Here is a 19690-nt window from a genome sequence, read left to right on the forward strand (position 1 = left end):
AAGCATTTTAAAGAAGACAACTAAGGCGCCAAAGATAAGGATAAAGTTTATAACAAAGGGACTGGAGGTGACCAGGATAAGGGGTCTCAAGTGACATAGTGTGAAGAGGTGACAAATGTGAAAGTAGGGCCAGGAAAGTGTAGACCAAACTTTTAAGGTGCTTGTTCATGAACTTGAGGAGAGAGGGCTGCAACTAGAGAGGAACGTGGAGTGAAGGGTGGGTTGAAGGTTTTTTAGTATGGGAGAGACTTGAGCATATCTGATGGGGAAAAGTCAGTAGAACAAGAGAAGTTGGGAGGAGAGAAGGGATCATTGATGGAGCAAGTTCCCTGAGGGCTTCATTCAGCCCATCTTGACTTCAATTTTATTTCTGACCATTCAGTTTTTGCATATAAACTCATTGACACTTAACCTGCTCACTCGGAAAAACAGGGCAATGTACAAAAATACATCCTTCACCGGAGCACAAGCAGTTTAACCACTAACTATAAGAAACTTTGTAAAGGCAATTTGCTCAGCATGTGGACTTGAAATTGATTTAAAAAAACAAAAAAACCATGATGAGAATTGCAGTTGCCAAAGCAGAAGGAAGCTGACCTGTGGAAGCATCTACAGGAGACTTAGCCTGTGTGTAGCTCAGCAGACCTGATTCTAGTCCTCAGAAAAGATGCATTCTGGTTCAAATTAACAGATTGACCACTGTGTTTAACTTCTCTTCCTTCCAAACTCCTTTTAATAATGACAGTGAAAGAACAGCAGATGAAAGATTTCCACAGAGTTTGGAAGAGAAAGAGACTTCTCCAAAGTAACTCACTAAGTGAAAGGAGAGACGTGCCGGCAGTGGGGAGCACCAACACCCACACACACAGAGCCTCAGCGTGTCTGCACGCAGAAGCACCAGTTCTGAAAAAGGTAGGTGCAGAACGCTAAGGGGCCTAGTTAAAAGTTGGCATCGGAAGCGACTGGACCCAGAGGTTCCTCTCAGACCCTGAGCATGTATGACACTCCTCTCCATCTACCTCCTCTAACAGACCAGAGATTTTCTTCTCTGGGGGACCTCAAGCAGAGAGGCTGTGGGCTGAGGACACATTGCACAATGGAGGGCTGGGATCGGCACAGACTGAGCACAGGAGGGTTATATATGTGAACACTGAACTGAACGGGCCTCAGCTCCCTGTCCTCCGTACTGCTCCCCAAACAGAGACTAGCTTCCCCCTCTTACTCCTCTCACCCCAACAGGGAGAATGGAAGCAGCTACTAAGGAGAAACTGACAATCTCCAGAGAGGATTTTCTGATACTGACATTTGGAAGCTTCCCAACAAAAAGGCTGCCTTATCACCAGCTGATGAGGCCCATTCATACCAACAGCCTTCTGATCAGTGTTTCATAGCTTTGCTCTTAATATCAAACAAGGCTCAGAGAAATTTGAAGAAATCTTCCTTCATGAAGGAGAAAGTTGAAACAAACCAAAAGGAAAAAGGAACCCAAAGAAGATGGAAAGAGGAAAATTAATTTTTTAATGTAATTAATATCTTCATAGAATAAGAAAAGATTGAACTTATGAAGCAACAACAGGCTTTATTTTTAAAAAAGGAATAATCAGAGAGCAAGAAGGGGATCTTCAACATTGAAAATATAAGAGAAATTAAATATTCGATAGAAAGGCTAAAACTAAAATGCCAGAAAGTCTCACAGAAAGTAGAACAAAATGATACAGATGAAAACCAGGAAAGAAAAGATAAGGAAAAAATAGATGATTAATCTAACATTCTCGAATAGAAAAAGCAGAGGCAAGAAAATTCCCAGAATAGGAGAGAAATCTCAAGATGAATGGGATAACCAAAAGATTCTAAAAGTTTCCAGAAAGGAACAAAAACAACCTCCCCCCAAAAAGGCTGTACACACTGAAATGCTACTCTGGATGGCATAGGACTCTCAACACTGGCTACTAGAAGAGAGTGCAGCAATGTCTTCAAATTTCTGAGGTAAAATTGCTTTCATCCTACACCTAGTCAAATGATCAAGTTGGAGGGCAAAATGAAAACACCTTCAGACTCGAAATATGTACCACCAACTCATTCTTCTTAAGAAGCTACTATATAATGTGTTTCAGCAAAATAAGGAAATCAGTCTGGAAAGAGAAACAAGTGTCTTGCCAGAAACAGGAAAACCAGCACAGGAAAGTGGCCGAGGGAAATCGGAAGACAAGAGTTGTGTACCAGATCCAACTGAACAGCAGAGGGGGAAAAAATTATAGATTGTTCACATTTGATAGACACATAGATACACAGACAAGCATTTGATAGATCCATTGGAGCATTTGGGGAAAATATAATAGCTACATAGAAAACTAAGCAAATGAAGATGGAGCAATTGTTAACTGCAGGAAAAAAAAATCAAAATTTGTTCAAGAAATGTCATCATGGAATACTACTTGACTTAGCAGCGAACGAAAATTACAATCTAGCTTTTTAGGGAGAACAGGGGGAGAGGGAGGTTGGTAGAGGGGAATGTAAGAGCTAAATCCCTATCTATAACAATGAAAATAAATGTCTAATATGCAAATCAAGAAGTAGTACTGCAACAGAGAAGAACAAACCTGACTCCATATTGAATCTATTCCTTTAGCTCTAACCTTTGTGCTCTGTTGCCTGTGCTTAGTCATGCTGGCTGTGCACCTTTTGTAAAGGAACGTTGCCTATGGCCTGAAATACACAGGACAGCCCATTCTCAAGGCTCTGATCTTTAAAGGTGTACGACTTTTCCATTCATATAGAGATAAAAAGTTGCAGAACAGAGAATGACATTTGTCTTGTTAGTGGTTTATAAGAACACAGTGACCAGATGTACATGGACAGCTGCAAGAACAAAGGATTCCAGCACCAAGAAGTTTCCAACAACCAACCACACCCTCTCCCCTCTTAGTATAAAAGAGGCCTGAATTCTAACTCGGGTAAGATGGTTCTTTGGGACGCTAATCCACCATCTTCTCAGTCTGCTGGCTTTCCGAATAAAGTCACTATTCCCTGCCCCAACACCTCATCTCTAGATTTACTGGCCTGTCATGCAGCGAGCAGTACAAACTTGGACTCAGTAACAGTATAAGCAAAACATTTAGAAACACGGAGACAAATAATAGAACAAACAGGTAAAAGAATGGTAAGGAATTACCTCTAGCGAGCAGGTCTGAGTTGGGGGCAGGGTGGGGCAGAGCAATAGAGTTTTTCATTGAGAACAGCTACAATAATAGCTAACATTTACTGAATATTTACTATTTTCCAGGCATTATTCTAGGTGTTTTACATGTATTAGCCTAAAATTCTATCAACAACATTATGAGCTATGTAGTACCTCTATTATTATTATTATTCCTATTTCACAGATTTAGGAAGCTGAGGTACAACTTCCCCAAGATTACATAACTAGGAAATGTGAGGAGCCAGGATTCAAAACTAGGCAGTTTAGCTCCTGAGCTGGCCCCTCTTACTTGCTATGTTATACTGGCTACTGATTTGTTTTTCAAACTTCAGGTTTCGACCCATTAGTGGATTCTAAAATCAAAGTACTGGATCATGCCAACATCCAGTAAAGTACCCAACTGGTAAGGTATGACTGACTATAATTTATCTTTCTGTGAGGATTATGAAGATTTTAACAGAATTCCAATCAACTGAAAACTGACAATAAACCCATATTTACATATAATTCATGTCTTTTAAAAATAAATATTATTATTCCAAGCCCAGCATTTACGTAGTGCAGCATTCCTATAGGGAGGTCATTCCATTGGCTCAGTCTGGCTGCTTGAATATAGGGAACAGCCTCTAGTTAATTAACCCATTAACAGCTTTCATACATATGACACTCCTATTATGGAGTGTCCATAGGTTAATATTTGTCAATATTGATATTCTTAATTGTCCAATTACAACAATATTTGTTTTAAAATGCACTCTCATTTGTAAGTTATTTTGAAAATAAAGGAATTGTTCACTTAAACTTAATTCAAAAGAAAAGCAATAGATTTATTTTCCCAATCTAAAAGTATTTAGCAAGTTTAGTAAAAGACCCTGCTTAAGAAGTGAATGCAAAGTTTTAGTGAAAAAATTATTGGTATTATTATTGAAGACAGACAAAATATGCAAAAACAAACCCTTTAAACCCCTTCTCACCTGTGCCATCGATCTTTTGCTTACAAATCATGTCTTTTGTTGTATCTGAAAAAAAGATAGCCTTCTCTTGGGCATCAAAATCAATCCCAACAAAGACGGAAGCACCTCCTGTCACTGGAAGGATGACATCTGCCTGGTGAGAGAGGGTGAGCGGGATGCCACGAACAGCCACGTCAGATGAAAAGAACAGAAATCGCTCAGCAGCTGTAGAAAGAGGGACACACACAGTCAGCCACAGCACAGTTCTTGCGTTCTCCCAATTCCAGAGAAATTACTTACACACCCATAAAGTACATGTTATAATTCTGAAATAAACATAAAAATAAATAAATCTGTAGAAAACATCGTTGGAAATAATGGAAAGAAGGGAAGAAGAAAATACTATGAAGGCAAAACAATCTTGAATTAAAGTATTACAATCTTACTTTTCCCTGAGAAATTTATCCTTAAGATTTATTTATATAAAACATGGTGTCCCAGCAAGATCCTTTCTGACCCACCTCCTAGAGAAATGGAAATAAAAACAAAAACAAATGGGACCTAATGAAACTTAAAAGCTTTTGCACAGCAAAGGAAACCATAAACAAGACCAAAAGACAACCCTCAGAATAGGAAAAGATATTTGCAAATGAATCAACTGACAAAGGATTAATATCCAAAATATAAAAGCAGCTCATGCAGCTAACTATCAAAAAAATAAACAACCCAACCAAAAATGGGCAGAAGACCTAAATAGACATTTCTCCAAAGAAGATATACAGATTGCCAACAAACACATGAAAGGATGCTCAACATCACTAATCATTAGAGAAATGCAAGTCAAAACTACAATGAGGTATCATCTCACACCAGTCAGAATGGCCATCATCAAAAAATCTACAAACAATAAATGCTGGAGAGCGTGTGGAGAAAAGGGAACCCTCTAGCACTGTTGGTGGGAATGTAAATTGATACAGCCACTATGGAGAACAGTATGGAGGTTCCTTAAGAAACTAAAAACAGACCTACCATATGACCCAGCAATCCCACTACTGGGCATATATCCTGAGAAAACCATAATTCAGAAAGAGTCATGTACCACAATGTTCATTGCAGCACTATTTACAATAGCCAGGACATGGAAGCAACCTAAGTGTCCATCAACAGATGAATGGATAAAGAAGATGTGGCACATATATACAATGTCATATTACTCAGCCATAAAAAGAAACAAAATTGAGTTATTTGTAGTGAGGTGGATGGACCTAGAATCTGTCATACAGAGTGAAGTAAGTCAGAAAGAGAAAAATACCGTATGCTAAAAAATGGTTCTGAAGAACCTAGGGGCAGGACAGGAATAAAGATGCAGACATAGAGAATGGACTTAAGGAAACGGGGAGGGGGAAGGGTAAGCTGGAATGAAGTGAGAGAGTGTCATTGACATATATACACTACCAAACGTAAAATAGATAGCTAGTGGGAAGCAGCCGCATAGCACAGGGAGATCAGCTCGGTGCTTTGTGACCACCTAGAGGGGTGGGATAGGGAGGGTGGGAGGGAGACGCAAGAGGGAAGGGATATGGGGATATATATATACGTATAGCTGATTCACTTTGTTATACAATAGCAACTAACACAACAATATAAAGCAATTATACGACAATAAAGATGTTAAAAAAAATGGTGTCCATATGCTTAATTTCTAAATTGGTATTAACTGCATAATAATCCCATCAAAATTCTCGAGTTACATTAACTTTTGTATAGAGATCTATATCAAAAATCCTATTGCAGTTTGGGGGATATTAAGACCAGCAAAAAAGAAGTTTGACAGCCACCAGGTAAGTTCTTTAGAAAGAAATAAAGGAAGGAAAGAAGAAGGGGAGTGGAGGAATGGAGGAAACAGGAAGAAGGAGTGATGTGTAAGATCAAAGAAGGAGACAGTGACAGTATCCCAGGAAATCAAAAAGAAACACATGGTTTTTTAAACAAGGGTGACTTTTATCTGAATCTAGGGTTACCTACAAAGTGAACAAATTTGTTTGAGTTAAAATAAGAGAATTTACATACTAAGCCAGAAAGAAGCAGCACCATCTAGGGAGTAAGAATTTGCCACAGGCATTAAAAAGGAGAGTTATCAAAGGGAACATAAGAGAAACAAATATTGTAGGAGTGCATTTCATCAGCAGCTGAAGCCAAGGCAGTAGCCTATTTTAATTGTGAGTAGATGTGCAGGTGACCAAAGAGGAGGACAGGAAGCATTTAGGGTAAGAATGAAACCCAGAGCATAGAGGCAGAAATAAAGAGAAAATCTGAATTGAGGAGTAAACACTAGATGAAGAAATGAGCCACCCAACACTTAGGAGTTTAGTTTGGAATACAGCAGTAAAGCCAGGTGGGATCAAGATGTGATTACTTGACTTAGGCAAAATTGGTGAAAAATTGCTGAAACCATTTCCTCTAAGATCAGGAACAAGACAAGGTTGTCCACTCTCACCACTATTATTCAACATAGTTTTGGAAGTTTTAGCCACAGCAATCAGAGAAGAAAAAGAAATAAAAGGAATCCAAATCAGAAAAGAAGAAGTAAAGCTGTCACTGTTTGCAGATGACATGATACTATACATAGAGAATCCTAAAGATGCTACCAGAAAACTACTAGAGCTAATCAATGAATTTGGTAAAGTAGCAGGATACAAAATTAATGCACAGAAATCTCTTGCATTCCTATACACTAATGATGAAAAATCTGAAAATAAAATTAAGGAAACACTCCCATTTACCATTGCAACAAAAAGAATAAAATATCTAGGAATAAACCTACGTAAGGAGACAAAAGACCTGTATGCAGAAAACTATCAGACATTGATGAAAGAAATTAAAGATGATACAAATAGATGGAGAGATATACCATGTTCTTGGATTGGAAGAATCAACATTGTGAACATGACTCTGCTACCGAAAGCAATCTACAGATTCAATGCAATCCCTATCAAACTACCACTGGCATTTTTCACAGAACTAGAACAAAAAATTTCACAATTTGTATGAAACATAAAAGACCCTGAATAGCCAAATCAATCTAGAGAACAAAAAACGGAGCTGGAGGAATCAGGCTCCCTGACTTCAGACTATACTACAAGGTACAGTAATCAAGACAGTATGGGGCTTCCCTGGTGGCGCAGTGGTTAAGAATCTGCCTGCCAATGCCAGAGACACGGGTTCGAGCCCTGGTCTGGGAAGATCCCACATGCCGCGGAGCAACTAAGCCCGTGCACCACAACTACTGAGCCTGTGCTCTAGAGCCCGTGAGCCACAACTACTGAGCCTGTGTGCCACAACTACTGAACCCCGTGCGGCTAGAGCCTGTGATCTGCAACAAGAGAAGCCACCACAATGAGAAGCCTGTGCACCACAATGAAGAGTAGCCCCTGCTCGCTGCATCCAGAGAAAAGCCCGCGTGCAGCAATGAAGACACAACACAGCCAAAAATAAAAAATAAATTAATTAATTTAAAAAAAGACGGTATGGTACTGGCACAAAAACAGAAATATAGATCAATGCAACAGGATAGAAAGCCCAGAGATAAACCCATGCACATATGGTCACCTTACCATTGATAAAGGAGGCAAGAATATACAGTGGAGAAAAGACAGCCTCTTCAATAAGTGGTGCTGGGAAAACTGGACAGCTACATGTAAAAGAATGAAATTAGAGCACTCCCTAATACCATACACAAGAATAAACTCAAAATGGATTAAAGACCTAAATGTAAGGCCAGACACTATCAAACTGTTAGAGGAAAACATAGGCAGGACACTCTATGACATAAATCACTGCAAGATCCTTTTTGACCCACCTCCTAGAGAAATGGAAATAAAAACAAAAATAAACAAATGGGACCTAATGAAACTTAAAAGCTTTTGCACAGCAAAGGAAACCATAAACAAGACCAAAAGACAACCCTCAGAATGGGAGAAAATATTTGCAAATGAAGCAACTGGCAAAGGATTATCTCCAAATTTATAAGCAGCTCATGCAGCTCAATATCAAAAAAACAAACAACCCAATCCAAAAATGGGCAGAAGACCTAAATAGACATTTCCCCAAAGAAGATATACAGGTTGCCAATAAACACATGAAAGAATGCTCAACGTCATTAATCATTAGAGAAATGCAAATCAAAACTACAGTGAGATATCATCTCACACCAGTCAGAATGGCCATCATCAAAAAATCTAGAAACAATAAATGCTGGAGAGGGTGTGGAGAAAAGGGAACCCTCTTGCACTGTTGGTGGGAATTTAAATTGATACAGCCACTATGGAGAACAGCATGGAGGTTCCTTAAGCAACTAAAAATAGAACTATCATATGACCTAGCAATTCCACTACTGGGCATATACCCTGAGAAAACCATAAATCAGAAAGAGTCATGTACCACAATGTTCACTGCAGCTCTATTTACAATAGCCAGGACATGGAAGCAACCTAAGTGTCCATCGATAGATGAATGGATAAAGAAGATATGGCACATATATACAATGTCATATTACTCAGCCATAAGAAGAAACGAAATTGAGTTATTTGTAGTGAGGTGGATGGACCCAGAGACTGTCACACAGAGTGAAGTCAGAAAGAGAAAAACAAATACCGTATGCTAACACATATATATGGAATCTAAAAAAAAAAAAAAAGGTCATGAAGAACCTAGGGGCAGGACGGGAATAAAGACACAGACCTACTAGAGAATGGACTTGGGGATACAGGGAGGGGGAAGGGTAAGCTGTGACAAAGTGAGAGAGTGGCATGGACATATATACACTACCAAACGTAGAATAGATAGCTAGTGGGAAGCAGCCACATAGCACAGGGAGATCAGCCCAGGGTGGAATAGGCTGGGAGGGAAACGCCAGAGGTAGTAGATATGGGGATATATGTATATGTATAGCTGATTTACTTTGTTATAAAGCAGAAACCAACACACCATTGTAAAGCAGTTATACACCAATAAAGATGTTTATAAAAATTAAAAAGAGACAGAGATTTCCGGAAGGAAATAAAGGGAAAGGGGAGCCCAAGGAAACCTTAGATGTGTCCCAAAGGACAGAAATTTACATCTTCAAACACAGCTCTTTGTACAAGGGGAAAGGTGCCTACCAAGGAAGATGCCCGTGGGCTACCAAAAGCTTATTTCCTGTGAAGAAGTGCTACAGGGAGCTGGCCCAGTCCAAGAGCAGCACATACCCCTGTGCTGACCGTCAGAAAGACAGTCCAAAAGTGATTTCTTACCAACGCAGTGGTAGTCATCCATATCCGGAATGTAGCCGAGCCTGCACTTGCAACGGTAGCCCAAACCGCCATTAAACGTTCTGTGGCTGAGGACACAGATGTGTTGACAGCCCCCATTGTTATCTGCACATGGATTGCTAGCTGGAGGGGAAAATGCACATGGTTAAATCTCAATTAGAAACGCATATTTATCCAAGACACGCGAAGCCATTTTGAGACCTGTGCGTGAAATGGGTTTGAAACTCCTTGGAGACATCATTACTGGTTGCTACTGAATACATCCACATTTAGCTGCTCCCAATGTCATCGTTGCTCTGGAATCTACTCTCAAACTGATGGTGGCAAAAAAAAAAAAAAAAAAGACAAGATTCCTGCAACTGGATAACCTTGGGGGATCTTTTCCCCCCTATAACTGTAACATACTCTGTCTGCTAGCCTCAGTGACTAAAATATAACTGCCCCCCAAATAAACTTAGTATTATTTTTTACCATTCAAAAAATAGAGTAAATAACTATAACTCACTGGATGCTTATTTTGTAGGACAACTTAACAATCAATGCCTCTAAGAGGTAAATATTATCGCAATTTTACAGAAAAGGAAACCAAAGTTCCAAAAGGTGAGACAACTTGCTCAAGATTATTCGGTGGTTAAATAGCTAAACTAGAATTCAAATCCAGATCTCATTCCAAAACCCTACATGTCCGAAACACAAACCAGTTTATACTTCCAAAAACCATTCTCAAAGCAGTGACATCAGGAAGTTCACTGTACACAAGGCTGTCAGAGCTAAAAATGTCTGCTTTTGAAATTGTCTTCTTAGCCTTTGAGTTATTCTTTAAAATAGTCTCTTCACCTTCTCGGGTAGATTAATTTTGAGAAACACAGGCAGGTGTAATTCTGAAGCAAATAATAGAAATAATTTAGATAATAAAACTGGGTAATATTTTTGGTCAAGGGCAGATGTGAATTTAGTAGCTCATGAACTGATTATTCCAAATAGGTATTTTCTAATACAGTATATACTTTCAGGTACAGTATATATTTTCCAATGAAGTATTTGTTTCCTAGGATGACGACACTGAAGCGTAGTCATCTGAATCTATCAGTTTAGTGGTTGGTTGGTTTGAGTTTTTTTAATCAACCTAATTACTTTATAGTCTCTCTCCATCCTAGCCAGACGTATTACTTAGCATTACAGTTTTAAAGTGAAATCTGTCTTTCTCTGAATTACTGTTCACTGATATTAAGCTTTCTTCCAATGTAGTCTATTTTATTGTGTTTCTTTTCTTTGATGCATGAGCAAATACAGAAGGGAGCTGTATACACAGTCTAAACAGTCATGTCAATTTAAAACCTTGAAACAAACAAAACTTACTGTAAAACAACATAAGTAACATAAGTACTATAAAATAACATTCAGTGTCTGAATCAAAATATTTCTTTTCTTTGATAAGTGACCAGCCTGAGAGATAACCAAACCCAGCTGACCTATGACAGAAACAATGCAAACCAAACAACAGGTGTCATAAATATACAACAGAGAAGAAGGGAAAAAAAGCTCTGACACTACCTAAAATGACCACTTAGTCGAGTTTCCTCGACTGCAATATTAGAAGTTTGAATTGGGAGATTCCTCCCGTAGAATAAGGATGGGTATTTTAGTTTGCTTTGTTTGCTGCTCTTTCTCCAGCCTGTAGACAGGATCCGGTATACTGCAGGTGCCAATAAATATCTGTTAAATACACCTCTAAGTTCTTTGTAGATTGGGCATTTTAACTCTGAAATACATCAAGTTCTCCAGAATGCCAACGATCTGCAAAGCCAATTTCAGAGGGTTGAACTCTCTAGATAACCCATCATATATCTCAGAATGCCACCCAAATCTCATGAGAACCTTGAGAAAACCTTTCTACCAAGGCCAGTACCAAGCATGGTTTTCCACTGCTGAGGGGCCTACCATAGGGCTGCCTGAGGGCATGGTAAACAGTCACTCCAAAAGGCCTCAGGGAAGACCGGTAGTACAGTTGTGGGTCAGTCTCCGTGAACTTGTTTGCCTTCATTACAGCCATCTTTGTCCAATCGGTAAAGAACACATGATCTTCAAACAAGCTTATTGCAAAGGGATGAGGAATGTTTGAGCCTCCATGAATTACTGTCTTCCTGTTACAAAGGATATATAGCATACAATTTTGATTAAAGGTGGAATTAGTTCCAAAAAAACAAAAGGTGGAATTAGTTCACATAAATGCTTAAAAAGCTAAAAACTTTCTTGCTACAAATATAGAAATATATAGTCGAGATACATTTTAAGATGCAGGTGTATTTCTGTCTATAACATTTTAAGATGCAGGTGTATTTCTGTCTATACTCGCTAGAAGGATTTTCCTATTGTCTCTTCGAAAAGAGCCTTGGCACTTAAATTCCAGTCTCCGTCTTCGCTTGTTCTAGATCTTTTGAAAAATTATTGTTTTCCCACCTGCTCTTCATTCTTTTAAGGTTGCTCCACGTATAAAAGGTCTAAGATGTGAAATATCATTTTGAAATTTGTAGGGGAAAGAGTGTAACAAGGGACTGGAAGTCTGGTAGACAACTTCAACACTTACTCCACGCTGCACCACTGACCATTTCTCAGCAATTAGGGAGCAAGACAGTGAGCTGGAGAATTCAACCCACAGCAAACACACAGACTCATTCCTGATGTCACTCCAGGGAGGGGAAAAAGCAGGGCTACCACTGGTATGCCTCTGCCTGACGAAACCGTCAGCTGAGCATATTTGTAGTGGAGGCAGAGTGCCCAGAGCCACTAAAATGGAAGACAACACAGGTAAGAGGTGCTAGGCAAGGGGAAGAAGTCAATACTGCTGCCATGACTGCATCTACAGAAACAGTAATTCACTGAGGCCACATAAGTAAAGTGAGGTAGAGGACGGTACGTGAACAAACCTCTTTTCTTTTGGCATAGGAGAAAGACCTCAAAGAAAAATCTCAGCAGCCCTGAAAAACTAAAGAGCACAATAGAGCTTTAAGAAAAGACTTGAAGATACTAACCCTGGGAATCACACTGCACGTGAAAAAAACAAAGAAACCCAAGATGGCAAGTGAGTGCGAACTTTGAAACACTCAATAGTGACGTGGTACATTAAACTTAATGGGTTTTTTTTTTCATTTAGCCAATTCCAGAAGTCTAGAAGACTTCCCTGGTGGCACAGTGGTTAAGAATCCGCCTGCCAATGCAGGGGACACGGGTTTGATCCCTGGTGCAGGAAGATCCCACATGCCGCGGAGCAACTGAGCCCATGTGCCACAACTGCTGAGCCTGTGTGCCACGACTACTGAAGCCCGCAAGCCTAGAGCCCGTGCTCTGCAACAAGAGAAGCCACCGCAATGAGAAGCCCACGAACCACAACAAAGAAGTAGCCCCGGCTCGCCACAACTAGAGAAAGCCCGCACACAGCAATGAAGACACAAAGCAGCCAAAAAATAATAATAATAATAATAGATTCCATAAATATAAATGCCACCTGCTGGTAAAGCAAGAGGCAATGACTTTATGATTTTAGCTGTACTCGTGAGTTCTAGTATCTCCTCCATGTTTCTCCAAGCCAGCAAACCACTCGAATCTTTCTGAAATTCCATTGATTTTTATGTTTTACTTTAACCATAGCATAAAAATATTTAGACTATAAAATTAATGCCAAAACAACCGTGAAAGTGAAAAAAAATTAGGCAATTTCTCAATTGTTTTTATATGACTTACATGATTATTTTTTCATTAAATTAATTCCTATCCTCACTATGGGAACCAGTTTCAGTGACAATACGTCATAGCCTTAATACCCAATCACTTCATTTAACCAAGTAGAGATTGTTCTAAGAATATAAAATCCAGTGGTAAACTGTGATACCATCCTTACAAAATAGAGACAAAGGAGAAACCAAAACTAGAATATTCTTTTCATTGAGAAAACAATAAAATCACATCATTTGGAAAAATCAAATTGGCTAGAGTAATTTTTCTTGGTCAAAATTTAAAGACCATGTTTTAACCAGTTTTTGAAAATACCAAAAGAAGAGGATCTAAAATAGGTAACAATTTAATTGATTTATAGTGAGCTCTAATCCAACTAAGATGAAGGAAAAAGGCATGCCATACTCTGCGTTCAAATATTGTTTAAATGTCTTTGAAGTGTATCAGGTTAAGTCAGAATTTCTCATTAAGATTTGAAATATATATAAGAGCAGTATAAAACCCAATTAATTCCCACCAGATAATGTTAAAAAAAATAATAAATCTTATTTACTGGAGGGAAGATAGAAAGCTAAAAGATAAAGTGATCTTTGGAAACAAACCATAAGGAACCCAAACAAATAAATGGACTCGGAAGTTAATGAAAATAATGTGCTTCATCTGGGAGTGAGAGAGGGTTTGGAGAAGAGAAATCAAAGAACAAATGCTGTAGGTAATATTTAATGAGTGTTAATATGGAACACAAGCTAAAAACTCAGAGCAGGTCACAACATGCAATGTCAACACAAAGATCATTCAAGTTATGTCAACCAACAAAGCAATCTTTTAATTCTAGTCCTTCAGTTTCTCTCTCCATAAATTTTATGTATTTCCCCAAAACTTATAAAGATATAAAAAAAATACTTCTTACCTTTGAATTCCATCATAAGTTACAGTCTCAATGTAATCAAACCGGGAGTCAACCCAGTAAACACGCTTTGATACCAAATCCAGGGTTATCCCAGCAGGCCATCCCAGCTTTCTTGTCACCAAGTCTTTACGGTTGGAGCCATCCATGAAAGCCCTTTCTATCTTAGGTGTCCCAGAAAAGCTCTGCCAGTCTGAGAAAAATAAATAACTACAAAAGAAAACCAAAAGATGAAAGAATCAGTTATTTTACAAGTTTACCTAGAAAATATTTTTTGAGATTGTATTTTTGGATCAATGGCAATTTCCTCTAGCTGATTAGAGAACCATGGGGGTTTAAAACAATAGAGAAATTTTAAAGTATTAAAAATCAGAAATTGTGAGGGCCAATCAGGAGAGTCAACAACTCCAAATAGCAACTATTAAAATGCACTAACTGGCAGGCAAAAAAAAAAAAAAAAAATGCATATCTACCTTCTTAACTTCTTAATATTCTCCCCTGATCCCTGGCTCCATCCTTCACTTCTCTTTTTTACAGCCAGCAAAAAGGCTGTAAAAAAGAAAAAACTATCAAGCCATTTCCCTCCTTAATTCCTCACTCTAAGGCATAGTCTAGAGAACATATACATCATTTTCAAGGAAGGACAGCTGAAATCATGAAATAGAAATGAATAATCACCATTCACCAACACTTAAGTAGCCTCAAGTTCATCCAAGGCTCCTAAGACCCAACTGTGAAAATCTAGGAGAAAGCTAGTCTCCCATAACTGGCCTCAAATGTGAAGATCAGGAAAATTTTAATTTACACCTGGAGAAAAGTAAGCATTATCACTCTTGCTGGACTGATTCACAGTTGAACAACTTGTGATGAGGTGTTAACACTGACATCTCAACCCCAGTCTCTAACAAGAAATCACTAAAAGGGATAGATCTGATAGGGGATAGAGTAGGGTAATCAAATAGTTAGCTTAGAAACCACATTAGGGGACTGCAGATAGAGAGGGAACTTTAGGGGGCTTTGGGAGACCACAGTAAGTTAATGATCACTCAAGAAAGTAATGGAAAAATCCTGAAACAATGTGGGCTTGCTTGACTCATAAAGCAGAGCAAGTCGCTTAGCATCAAAGCCAGGCTGGCTTGCTTACCAACAAAACCATGCAACAGAAGCATGAGACATGCCCCGAAACAATAAAACAACAGTGGAAAATAAGGTCTACAATCTGCCCAGTGATGTCAACAAGTTAATGACCCCTAGGACATTCTCGTTGCACACACGCAAAAACAATAACTTATGGAAAGGTGATATTTCAAAGTGAAAGACCCTCATTGTACTGAGACCTGAAATAATTTCTCCATAGTGCCGTGACAATCCCGGAGACACCATGTAGGTTCAAAAACTCCCCCGCCCAACGTATAGGAGGAGTTAATGATGGAAGACTCAAAGAATGAAAAAGAAGGTGGTCTTCTCCCCCTCCCCTCTCTTCCTTTGATTATAAAAATGTAACCCGCTAAGTGCTCGGGGCAACACAACACTCGCCTGCCCGCTTGTAAGCCTCACAAGCATCCTATTCTAATAAATCACTTCTTATCTATCACTTTGCCTCTCGCTGAATTCTCTCTGCGCTGAGACATAAAGAATATTCAGAGCCCCTCGCAACGCCACCTAGTGGTTTCAGATCTATCCCCTCTTTAAAACAACTTTACAACTTACGTTAAAGTGATCATGTTAATAATGGTTTAGTTGTGACAATACTATTAAAGTCACAAAACAGAATCCAATTTCTCAGCCAGGAGAATGTGGCAAACACTAAGAATAAAACTCATACCCCCAAAATATCACATATTTTTAGGACACCAGTAGGTGTGTTTGGACTGCATATCCTCAAATTGGATTATATTTAGCTAACTCCTTTAAAGCTTCTATGAAAAAAGATATGAAATAAACATGGATTCTAGAGTACAGAACCTAAAAGAAGTCAGGATTAACCTTCAATTATGCCAATGGATGCTTTGTGTACAGGGGGAGAAATAAAACTCTAAAAATGCTGGAATCAGTATGTTTTCACATAACTTACCCAACAGTTGGGTCCACAGCAATTCCTCTAGGATGTCCCAAATGTTCACTTATAATGGTAATCCGTTGGCTTCCATCCAAATTTACCATATCTATGCAGTTGACATTGGTCTCTACAACATAAAGTTTATTATTTACCCAGTCCACAGCCAGATTCTCTGGGTCTTCAACAGAAACATTGAGAACTTCTTGGATATCTAAACCATTAATGTCAACTGAAAAAACCTGAAAGAAAAACCAAAATTATTACACTTCTTAAGCATAATTCACTGGGAGCAGTTTTCCTATACTTCATTCCAGGGACCTATCTTTGTTGCACAAATCAGTCATTTGGAAAAAGAATTCATATATGGCCTTTCTTATGTTGAGGTAGTTTCCCTCTATGCCCATTTTCTGGAGAGTTTTTATCATAAATGGGTGTTGAATTTTGTCAAAAGCTTTCTCTGCATCTGTTGAGGTGATCATATGGTTTTTCTCCTTCAATTTGTTAATATGGTGTATCACATGGATTGATTTGCATATATTGAAGAATCCTTGCATTCCTGGAATAAACCCCACTTGATCACGGTGTACAATCCTTTTAATGTGCTGTTGGATTCTGTTTGCTAGTATTTTGTTCAGGATTTTTGCATCTATGTTCATCAGTGATATTGGTCTATAATTTTCTTTTTTTGTGATGTCTTTTTCTGGTTTTGGTATCAGGGTGATCATGGCTTCATACAATGAATTTGGGAGTGTTTCTCCCTCTGCAATTTTTTGGAAGAGTTTGAGATGGATCAGTGTTAGCTCTTCTCTAAATGTTTGATAGAATTCCCCTGTGAAGCCATGTGGTCCTGGACTTTTGTTTGTTGGAAGATTTTTAATTATGGTTTCAATTTCATTACCTGTGATAGGTCTGTTTATTTATTTTCTAATTCTTCCTGGCTCAGTCTTGGAAAATGGTACCTTTCCAAGAATTTGTCCATTTCTTTGTGGTTGTCCATTTTATTGGCATATAGTTGTTTGTAGTAGTCGCTTATAATCTTTTGTATTTCTGCGGTGTCAGTTGTGATTTCTCCTTTTTCATTTCTAATTTTATTGATGTGCGTCCTCTCCCTTTCTTCCTTGATGAGTCTGGCTAAGGGTTTATCAATTTCGTTTATCTTCTCAAAGAACCAGCTTTTAGTTTTATTGATCTTTGCTATTGTTTTCTTCGTTTCTATTTATTTCTGCTCTGATCTTTATGATTTCTTTCCTCCTACTGACTTTGGGTTTTGTTTGTTCTTCTTTCTCTAGTTGTTTTAAGTGTAGGGTCAGATTGTTTATTTGAGATTTTGCTTGTTTCTTGAGGTGAGATTAAATTGCTGTAAGCTTCCTCCTTAGAACTGCTTTTGCTGCGTCCCATAGGTTTTGGGTCATCGTGTTTTCATTGTCATTTGTTTCTATTTATTTTTTTATTTCTTCTTTGATTTCTTCAGTGATCTCTTGGTTATTTAGTAGCACACTGTTTAGCCTCCATGTGTTTGTGTTTTTTACAGTTTTTTTCCTGTAACTGATTTCCAATCTCATAGCGTTGTGGTCAGAGAAGATGCTTGATACAATTTCAATTTTCTTAAATTTTCCGAGGCTTGATTTGTGACCCAAGATGGAATCTATCCTGGAGAATGTTCCATGTGCACTTGAGAAGAAAGTGTATTCTTCCACTTTTGGGTGGAATGTTCTAAAAATATCAGTTAAGTCTATCTGGTCTATTGTGTCATTTAAAGCTTGTGTTTCCTTATTTATTTTCTGTTTGGATGATCCGTCCATTGGTGTAAGTGGGGTGTTAAAGTCCCCTACTACTATTGTGTTACTGTCAATTTTCCCTTTCACAGTTGTTAGCATTTGCCTTATGTATTGAGGTGTTCCTATGTTGGGTGCATAAACATTTATAATTGTTATATCTTCTTCTTGGATTGATCCCTTGATCATTATGTAGTGTCCCTCCTTAACTCTTGTAACAGTATTTATTTTAAAGTCTATTTTATCTGATACGAGTATTGCTACTCCAGTTTTCTTTTGATTTCCATTTTCATGGAATATTTTTTTCCATCCCCTCACTTTCAGTCTGTATGTGTCCCTAGGTCTGAAGCGGTCTGTTGTAGACAGCATACATACGGGTCTTGTTTTTGTATCCATTCAGCCAGTCTGTGGAGCTCAATATCAAAAAAACAAACAATCCAATTTAAAAATGGGTGGAAGAGGGCTTCCCTGGTGGTGCAGTGGTTGACAGTCCGCCTGCCAATGCAGGGGACACGGGTTTGTGCCCCGGTCCAGGAGGATCCCACGTGCCGCGGAGCAGCTGGGCCCATGAGCCATGGCCGCTGAGCCTGTCTCCGCAACGGGAGAGGCCACAATGGTGAGAGGCCCGCGTACCGCAAAAAAAAAAAAAAAAAAATGGGTGGAAGAACTAAATAGACATTTCACCAAGGAAGACATACAGATGGCCAAGAGGCACATGAAAAGATGCTCAACATCACTAATTATTAGAGAAATGCAAGTCAAAACTGCAATGAGGTACCACCTCATGCCAGTCAGAATGGCCATCATCAAAAAAGCTAGAAACAGTAAATGCTGGAAAGGGTGTGGTGAAAAGGGAACCCTCCTGCACTGCTGGTGGGAATGTAAATTGATACAACCACTATGGAAAAGAGTACGGAGGTTCCTTAAAAAACTAAAAATAGAACTATCATATGACCCAGCAATCCCACTACTGGGCATATACCCTGAGAAAACCATAATTCAAAAAGAGACATGTATCACAATGTTCATTGCAGCTCTATTTACAATAGCCAGGACATGGAAACAACCTAAGTGTCCATCGACAGATGAATGGTTAAAGAAGATGTGGCACATATATACAGTGGAATATTACCCAGCCATAAAAAGAAACAAAATTGAGTTATTTGTAGTGAGATGGATGGACCTAGAGTCTGTCATGCAGAGTGAAGTAAGTCAAAAAGAGAAAAACAAATACTCTATGCTAACACATATATATGGAATCTAAAAAAAAAAAACTAAAAAATGGTATGATGAACCTAGTTGCAGGGCAGGAATAAAGATGTAGACATAGAGAATGGACTTGAGGACACGGGGTGGGAGGGGGAAGCTGGGGCGAAGTGAGAGTGGCATGGACATATATACACTACCGAATATAAAATAGTTAGCTAGTGGGAAGCAGCAGCATTGCACAGGGAGATCAGCTCGGTGCTTTGCGATGACCTAGAGGGGTGGGATAGGGAGGATGGGAGGGAAGCTCAGGAGGGAGGGGATATGGGGACATATGTATGCATATGGCTGATTCACTTTGATGTACAACAGAAACTAACACAGTATTGTGAAGCAATTATACTCCAATAAAGATCTATTAAAAAAAAAAGAATTCACTGGAGACTTGTTATTTTACATCACGGGTTACTGGGGGCAGGGACTTTCTTTGAAAGTATATGAGGCATATATAAAAAGTTGGGTTTACAAAAACAAGCCTGCATTTCTAATT

At 38.7% G+C, this 19690-nt stretch overlaps 1 protein-coding gene across 1 annotated transcript in view; it reads right to left on the reverse strand.

Moving 5' to 3' along the window:
* The window catches only part of LRP2 (LDL receptor related protein 2), a gene marked incomplete at both ends in the record, with an annotated part of 195552 nt that overhangs the window by 107781 nt on the left and 68081 nt on the right, over positions 1-19690 (reverse strand). Inside the window, 5 exons of the mRNA XM_082840763.1 lie at positions 4174-4377; positions 9444-9584; positions 11403-11605; positions 14104-14310; positions 16175-16398. Coding sequence (XP_082696889.1) covers positions 4174-4377; positions 9444-9584; positions 11403-11605; positions 14104-14310; positions 16175-16398 — 979 coding nt within the window. The remainder of the gene's footprint in view (positions 1-4173; positions 4378-9443; positions 9585-11402; positions 11606-14103; positions 14311-16174; positions 16399-19690) is intronic.

The sequence above is a fragment of the Leucopleurus acutus genome (genome assembly GCF_964270905.1).
Source record: "Leucopleurus acutus genome assembly, chromosome: 6".
NCBI lineage: Eukaryota > Metazoa > Chordata > Mammalia > Artiodactyla > Delphinidae > Leucopleurus > Leucopleurus acutus.